This window comes from Heterodontus francisci, chromosome 27 (genome assembly GCF_036365525.1).
Source record: "Heterodontus francisci isolate sHetFra1 chromosome 27, sHetFra1.hap1, whole genome shotgun sequence".
Classification (NCBI taxonomy): domain Eukaryota; kingdom Metazoa; phylum Chordata; class Chondrichthyes; order Heterodontiformes; family Heterodontidae; genus Heterodontus; species Heterodontus francisci.
In genome coordinates, this window is record NC_090397.1 from 28627393 (window position 1) to 28636308 (window position 8916).

General features: G+C 41.1%; 1 protein-coding gene across 1 annotated transcript in view; it reads left to right on the forward strand.

The window, feature by feature from the left end:
* LOC137384718 (laminin subunit beta-4-like) overlaps nucleotides 1-8307 on the forward strand; it is a 148924-nt gene extending 140617 nt beyond the window's left edge. Inside the window, exons 33-35 of the mRNA XM_068059036.1 lie at nucleotides 3071-3247; nucleotides 6347-6497; nucleotides 7918-8307. Coding sequence (XP_067915137.1) covers nucleotides 3071-3247; nucleotides 6347-6497; nucleotides 7918-8057 — 468 coding nt within the window. The 3' untranslated portion in view covers nucleotides 8058-8307. The remainder of the gene's footprint in view (nucleotides 1-3070; nucleotides 3248-6346; nucleotides 6498-7917) is intronic.
* Nucleotides 8308-8916: the final 609 nt, after the last annotated feature.

Below are 8916 nucleotides of genomic sequence, written 5' to 3' on the forward strand. Positions count from 1 at the left end.
CATTCCCAGTTTTTTTTAAATATAGGGCTGAATTTTGTGCTGGCAGCGGGGCTCCCGACACCAAGCCAGGAATACAAGGGAGCACCGCCTCAGCCATTTGGGGGACCCCTTTTTGTATTTAACGGCGCTCAGGCAATTAACTGCCCAGCGGCTGGGGTCCCCGTTCCTTTCAGGACAGGAGTCTCGCCCCCCCCCCCCACCCCCCAAGAGCTGCCGGCCAATCAGAGGGCCGACATCTCAGCAGTGCTACTGGGAACGGTGACCACTGCTGGGACTGCAGGTAGGCTTGGCACCATGAGCAGCGCTGGAGCCCTGGATTGAACGTATGTGAGGCGGGCTCGACAGGGCAGGTCAGGCAGGCCCCAGAGAGGGGGATGGGTGGGTGGCTGTTGAAGGCAGGCAGGTATTGGCATGGGGATGGCCTTTGCTTCTGGGGACTCTCCATGGGCCATAGATCACCCAAGAAGGCATCTAGCTGCCCCCTCTCCCCCAACCAGCCCACAGGGAGGCTGCCTGGTTTTACTGGGCAACCTCCCCATGTGGCAGAGGCCGCAACCACCCATCCTCCCTCCCAATTCTATGGCCCCTCCCTGCCTCACAGCCCACTCCCAAAGGGGGAATTAAATTCCCCCCCATGGTGTCTAGTTTCCAATGTTGTGTTACTGTTTAAAGAATCCATTTTACTTTAGCTTCATGCAATGCTCCCATAGCAACAAGTTCAATAGATGCATTTTCTAAAAAGGCAGATGACCGCTCGTTTGGTAACTGCTGAGGATGGAAAATAGGATGTTGAGAGACCACCTCACCCAGTACAGAAGTTAAACATAGTGCTGCAGCTAATCAATTTTCATGTTTCTGAAAGAACTGTGTATATTAATATAGACCTCAGAGGAATCATTGATCAGGTCGCTAAGTGTCGCAATATTATTTTTGAATGCATTTACTGTGTGGGTACACATCAATTCTATCAATCACCTCCCATCACTTCAGTTTAAAATTTTGATTTTTGTTTATATTAACATCATTTCTTAACTGGTTTAGACTTTTTGAACATCAATGTTACACTAGCATTAAATTCCATATCTAAGGATGATTGAAAAATTATGGACAGAGAAACAAAAAGACTTGCATTTATACAGCACCTTTTGCAGCCACTGAATACCTCAATGCATTTTACAACTAATGAAGCACTTTTGAAGTGTAGTAACTGTTGTAATGTAGGAAACATGGCAACTAATTTGCACACGGTAAGCTCTTACAAACAGCAATGTGATAATGACCAGATAGTCTGTTTTTGTGATGTGATTGGGGAATGAATACTGGCCAGGACACTGAACACCATGCTCTTCTCTGAAATAGTACCATGGGATCTTTTATATCCACTTGAAAGGGCAGGTCAATTTAATGGCTCATCTGAAAGATGGCACATCTGACAGTGCAGCACTCCCTCAGTACTATACTGAAGTGTCATCCTTGATTTTTGTGCTCAGGTCCTCAAATGGGACTTAACCCCACAACCTTCTGACTTAGAGGTGAAATAGGGCTGCCAATTGAGCTACAGCTAACACCTATTTCCACCCCTATTTCTTCCCCAACTTCTCCCAGAGTACTGCAATGTATGGCATCAGGCCCAATATCTTTTCCACTTTGAGTTCCACCATTTTTGTTCAATATTCCTTATCTGTCATTATCCTAACCAAATGTTCCACTCCTCCTCGTATACCAGTGTTGTCCAACATATAGCTGCAGACTAGGATCCAGGCCGCCAAAGGTTTCTATCTGCCCAGCGGATGTAAACTGTACCTGGGGCCGTTCCTCATCCACACCAGGGATCCGTGATTGGAGAGGAGAAATTCCATATTGTCAGACTGGCTTTTAAAAAAGATCGCAAGTTAGTTTCACAGCTGACAGATCCTGACATCAGGAACGGCAGTTTCTGAACTTCAGACAGATTTGGAGTTTTTTTAAAAGGCCGCCAGAAGACCCCAGATCTGTCCGAAGTTCAGAAACTGCTTTTCCCAATGTCTGGATCCGTCAGCTGTGAAACTGACTTGCGATTTAAAAAAATACTCTTCAACCATTTGCTGAGCGTTCCTGCTCTCTGCAACTGTCAGAGAGAGAGGGAGAAAGGGGGACAGAGAAAGAGAAAGGGAGAGAGAGGGGGACAGGGAGAGAGAGAGAGAGAGAGAGGAAAAGGGGGGACAGAGGGAGAGGGGCAGAGAGAGAGGGCAGAGAGAGAGAGGGCGGACACAGAAAAAGAGAGGGGGCAGAGAGAGAGGGAAAGAAAGTGATCACGATCACTCCTGATAGAATGACATCTATCCAGAATATTCCCCATTGCTACAAGAAGTGTGTGGGCAAAGATTGACTACTTGTGCAAGGAAAAAACAATGTCAGGTGTCTCACTAAATCTGTGTCCAATATAGTGACCAGGAAGTAAGTCAATAAATTAGTCTTCTCATTTAAAGCTTCTTCACAAAAACGCACCTTTGTTGTTGATTTGATTAATAGCAAGATAAATTTTAATGCCTTTATCTTTCTGAAATTGTCTCACTGACCACCCCCCCTCCACCCCCCGGCCCCGTAAGCCAAAAATTCTAATGTGGCCCCCCACGTGACAAGATTGGACAACCCTGTCTTATACCATTTCATTTCCACTTCCATACTCTTCTTTGAAAACTGAAGCAAAATGCTCATTTAGTATCTTGCTGCTTCATCCTGCATAAGATTTCATTTTTCATTTCTAATCAGTGCCACCCCTTTTTTAATCTATTCTTTTACTTTTTGTGTTATAAAATCCTTTATATTTTCCCTTTATATTACCTGCCATTATTTTGTCATAGCCTTTCTTAGCATTTCAAATCTTTTTGCTTCCCTTCTAAATTCCCTATACTACACATGATTCTCTTTTGTGTTACCAACCAGGCGCTGTCATACACCTTTTAAATTGGGTTTTAATTTGAATTTCTTGCAATACTAAAACCCATGCTAGTCAATGAAAGATCACTAATTTGCAATTTTTCTCGACTTACAATGTTTAGGCTTTCATATTTTAATCTCCTCTTGACAGCTTAATGAGAAAACCAAGTCAATTTCTGACAATCTTATGCATTTAATGAACAATCTAATAAAGTTACAAAATGAAACTGAAGAACTGAGAAACAAAAACCATAACAACAAGATAGCAACTGAAAAGGCAATGGAGAAAGCGAACGAAGCAAAGACCCAAGCTGAGGAAGCTGAACAAGTAATTATTTTAATCTTATCTTTGTAAAATTATAATGCAATGGTATTACTAAATCCTTACGATTCCTACAGGGAGTAGTTGAGGTAACTAGGATTGGTGCATTTAAGGGGAAGCTGGATAAACACGAGAGGGAGAAAGGAATCGGAAGATATGTTGATGAGGTTAGGTGAAGAAGGGCGGAAGGTGGTTTTTGTGGAGCATAAATTCCGGTATGGACCTACTGGACTGAATAGCCTTTTTCCATGCTGTAAGTAATATGTAATACAGTGAATAAAAACTAAATTTAGGTACAATGATGCTTATTATATTAGTTACCAGTTAGTATGTCAGGAATGTACTCAACAATTAACATCTCTTGGTGCAAACCCAATGATACAGCAGGTTAGCACAATGTATTTCACTTCGGGGGCCATGGTTCAAGGCACTCCAGTAGGGAGCAGGTCTTTTGTTTTTGGAAGATGTAAAGGCATAGGTTTTCTTTAGTGGTCAAGTATCCACCGAGTTATATTGCAATATGAATAGAAATTTAGTTACAAACATACAAACAATGACGGAAAGATCCATCCAACCAGTCACACGCAATTGTAATAACTTGGCCCCAATAGTTACAGGAAGGTGGGTAGAGTGCAGAGGTGCATGGTACTAGGGAGATGGGGGAAGCAGCCAGAAATCCTTGGGACATGGAGGTGCTGCTGAATTTAACATGGGAACTTATCAATTTTTTCTTCTGTTTTCCACCTGGCAGCTGATCAGATTGCCAGACTGGCTGGTTGCCAGGCAGGAAAACCAGTGGCTGTGACAACTGGGGACCATCCCCAGCAATTGAGAAACAGCAATATTTGGTGAGGGATGGGTCAGAATTTGGCAATCGGGTGGGAGTGGCAGATTGGGGCAAGAGGTTGGTGGTGGAGGGGAGTTGGTGGTTGGCCAATCCCGACAGCGAGAAGAGACAGGCATCAACAGAAAGGCGGCCAAAGCTTTGTAAGAGAGGCCGGGGGAAGCACTCCTGTAGTGCTCTAAAAGAGCACTTACCTTCTGCAGCCATCTCCATTTAGCTGCCAGGTTTCCCAAAATCTGCCCAGCAACTGTTAAACTTAAATAAGGCTCCCAACTGCAATGAGAGAGCTTGATATAAATACCATAATGACATGTCCGATCTCTCCCAGATGGGACACATGCACGGCACACTAACCGCCACCTTAAAAATGGCAGCTGCCGCATGCAGTCCCCAATTTTTAATCCTCTCCGGCTCATCTTTGGGGTGGTTAATATTGTTATGATCAGTTGAGGAGGGGTCGAAAGGTTCCCCTCTCGTCCCCCTCCTTGTTTGACCGCAACATGATTTATTTCTTTTAAATTGTGAATGTGCTTATCAATTCAGTGAGTGTTTAACTCTTTATGCGCTATGATCATAAAAGAACCAATCAGACAGGTTTTCTTGAGTTTAAACAAGAAAGAGGTTAGTTTATTGTACTTAAAATCAAAACCCAATCTAAGTAAAAATAATAAACTGTGCTCCAACCTTCACGCACACACACGAGAATCACACACACAAATAGATTACAGAGTGATGAAGAATAGTTTGGTTGGATTCTAATCCAGAACAAATAAAAATATATCATCTGTGGGGTCTGGTAATTCAGTTGTCTTCCAGCTGAATTCGTAGTTCTGAAGTTCCTGGCTGGTAGAAGTGCATTTACAGCTGGTCCACCTGGTTCAGGGTTTTCTTGGAGACAGTGATGTAGGTGGCTTTCTCCCCCGGGGTCTCTGCCTGTAGCGATGATAGACTTGGACAGGATTCAAAGCTTTCAGTATACCTGGAGAGAGAGACACACACAGACACAGCTCCATTGGGATCCTGCACTGATTAGCTCTCAAAGCTTGTCTGCTGCGTGTAACAGAAACTTCCAAGGTTTCACACAGATTGAGGAGACTGTCACATTATTCTTTGTGTATTTTTTTTTCATTTTCATGAAATTCCAGTCTAAGAATCCAAAACCTCTCTCAGGTCTTATTGTTTCAATGTTTACCCATGGAGGTTCATCACTAGTGAATGCTCCAAGATAGCTTTGAATGTCTTGCTAACTAGAGTGATACCAGATAATTCACTCAACTGTTCGAGCCATTGTTCTGGGTGAGAGCTATTTAGACATGCATCTCCACTTCAATGCCTCGGAATGTGAGGTATTTCAATGCAAATTGTGGTGGCCATCTTAGCTGCCAGTTTTTAAAAAGCTGAATGTAGGACTCCAGCTTTCCTTTCTAAAAGTTTAATGTAGGTTTCCAACCGATGAATTAAAATCACCATTCACCGTAGCACATTTTCAGGCGAATATCAATACTTTTCAGTATCACAATACTCGCTCCACACCACCCAAAACCACATGATCTTCTGGGAGAAGTGAAAACTAGGTAAAAGCCCAGGCCAATTTGGGGGAAGAAAATTGGGAGATTTCTCTCCGACTCATCAAAACCGGTCAGATCATCACTCTGGCCCCATTAATTCTATACAGCACCTACCTTTTCAATGAGGTGCTTTGTGCCCCAGCCAGATTAAGGTCCAGCTCTTACTTGAAGGAATATTATGAATCGGCATCCACTACACAAGCGGCCAGCCTATCCAGAAGTCCACTATACTCTGGGAAAAGAACCACCATCTCATAAACTAGATCTGGGCTGAGGAATTAAAGGTTTAGGGTTAATGACTGTTGTTCATAATGGAGAAGGCCATAAAGTCTGCAGACATAGTGATATAAAGCGCAAAGGGGTAATAATAAATTTGTACAAGGCAATGGTTAGGCCACGATCAGAGAGACCATTGCATCTTTGGGGGAAAAGGAGTAAACATTTGAAACAAAGGTAAATATAAGGTTATAGAGGACAGAACTGTGGAATTAGGTTTGGATTGCTCCGCCACTGAGCTAGCATAGATATTTTAAGCTGACTGGAGCGTGAATTACCTCCTTCTATTTGTAAAGCCCTATTATTCTATATTTCTAAACCATTTTAATGTGTTTTCTCAATTATCAGATTTTTCTCTTTATTTGGTACTTGTAAATTATCTGATTTGTTTGAAGATATTTGTTTTGATTATTGAAGGAATTTCAAAAATTGAATGAGGCTTATGTAAAATTAAGCACATTCAAAGTACAGGAGATACCAACAGATGGAAAACAAAAAGCAAAACAATTGCAACGAGAGGCTACTGATCTGGCAAAAGACCTGGAAAAAAAACTGAAAAGAATTACAGGTAGGTAGCCATTGTTAACACCAACAGCACTGGGAAATATGTTGGATGATTTGGATGGAGTCCAGCCTCTTCATTGTTGTAGTGTTTTATTCATTTATTAATCATGGATTTTTAAAAATACAGTATAAAATACCCATACATCATCCTGACTTGGAACTATATTGCTGTTCCTTCACAGTCGCTGGGTCAAAATCCTGGAACTTCCTTCCTAACAGTACTGTGGGTGTACCTACCCCCACATGGACTGCAGCGGTTCAAGAAGGCAGCAGACCACCACCTTCTCAAGGGCAATTAGAGATGGGCAATATATGCTGGCCTGGCCACATCCCATGAATGAATTAAAAAAATACACAACTTGTGCTTTGCTAAGAGTTCACATGATGTCAGCATAGTTGCTAAAAATTGGATTTTTAGCCAATCTTCTACTGGCGCAACTAGGGACGGACAATAAATGTTGGCCTTGCCAGCAATGCTCACATCTCAAGGCTTTTTTTTTTAAATTCAAGTCTTTCACCAAGTTGAAGACTGTCAAACTACCAATTACTTGACAGCAGTTGGAAACCTACATACACTGATCATTCACATTGTTCACTATAAGTTCTCTGTCACACACAAAGCTTGGATCTAATCAAACAAGCTTCAAAAGCATGCCAAGAACTCTATTGTCTCACCAATTCAATTGGCACAACTTTTAGCCATTTTGTTTCTAAAGTGGAACGTAACGAGCCGTAGCTCCAGGGAGAGTGTTTCAGAAGAGCTCCTTATCTAAGTGTAAGGATTTTTAGGTGAAGAATGGACCCAGAACAGCAGTATCAGAGGAAGATGGTATGACTGTAAGAGGTACTTGAGTTGCTGCACAGCTGCTCACTATTTCTGTGAATCCCATTGCTCTATCTTTACTGTTGGAAGTTACAGCTGCATTCAATGTTCTTTCTGCAGGGTCCTTCCAAGCCGCTGTTTGAAATGATGCTGGCATTGTATAATACTGAAGATGATTGAAGCTTTTGTAGTGAGTTTGTTAAACCTCAAAACTTGCCAAAAAAAGTGCAAAAGTGGTCATTGGATAGACATATGGATGAAAATGGAATAGTGTAGGTCAGATGGTTTCACAGGTCGGCGCAACATCGAGGGCCTAAGGGCCTGTACTGCGCTGTAATGTTCTAAAACAAAAATCACTTAAGGCATCCAAAATTGGATGCACAGGATTTCCAAAGATTCAGGGTATCCTGATGCAAAGATGCAGGCACCATTTGAAAATCAATACAAGCACTCTCTCTCCATCAGAGTGTGACACAGGAAACACATCAATAATGTCAGTAGCAAGTGAACGGAAAGAATGTTGACTAATAATCTAATAGTGAGGACAATAGATGGTAAATAGTGATATAATATTAACTGATTTTGTTTTCTGCATTTACAGACCTAGAGAAACGGTTACAAGATGGAAATAAGAAAATGAAAGAGAAAACAGATTATTTGTCTGACCTTGAAAAAAATGTGACCAGCATTAAAGATTTTATTGTAGAGAAGGGCAATGACTACAAAAATTGTTTGGCATAGTAAACTCCTGTTTTGTGCGTTAGTATTATCACTTACTCTTTGTAACTTTTAAAATTAAGATTTTACATAATATAAAGTGTATAAAATGTTTTAAAATACTAACATTAATGTGGAATTGTGATATTTTGTCAGAACGGTTTTATGTTTTGCTGTTCGCAATCAAATCGCCGGAGCAATATAAGTTCATTTTATAAAAATTAGTATTGTGTATGTTGTCTCCTTGATTATTCATTCATAATGACTATTGTTTTCATTTTGCAAAACTGCAAATTTAATAAAAGCAATGATCTTGAGCACAAGTGCAAATATTTAATTATGCATCTTTCCCAATGATCCATACGCAAAGTCATAAGAAGAAATAGCTCCCAACACTCTGGACATGGAATCAACAGACAACATTCCTAATCTGATATAACTCATAGACCAAATGTAATACATCTACCCACCCTTGATAATTCCTTTATTTTATAAGTTCCTGTACCTTGCTCTCTTTCTTTAAGTTTAGTGATTAACAACTTTTGCATCTCTTCCTTAATCTATTGTATCTGGCTTTCTCGTTTCTTATTTATGTTTGGTGGCCCGCAGCTCATTAGCCCAATATATACAAGGTCAGAGCCTTAAAATCATGACCACCTTTTTGCCACATGTATGAGCGACTGGCTGGTGCAGTCTGCCAGTTGGTCACCTAAAAGTTAAAATCTACCTCTGTGAAGGTCTATTCCACACATGGATCACTGTTTATCTTTCGGAGAAGTTTTTGATATCAGTCGTAAAATTTATTTTTATTAGTTCGAAACTGTGTCCCCTTGTTCTACTACTGCATTTAACTTCTTCCAATCCTTTAGCAATTTTATATAAT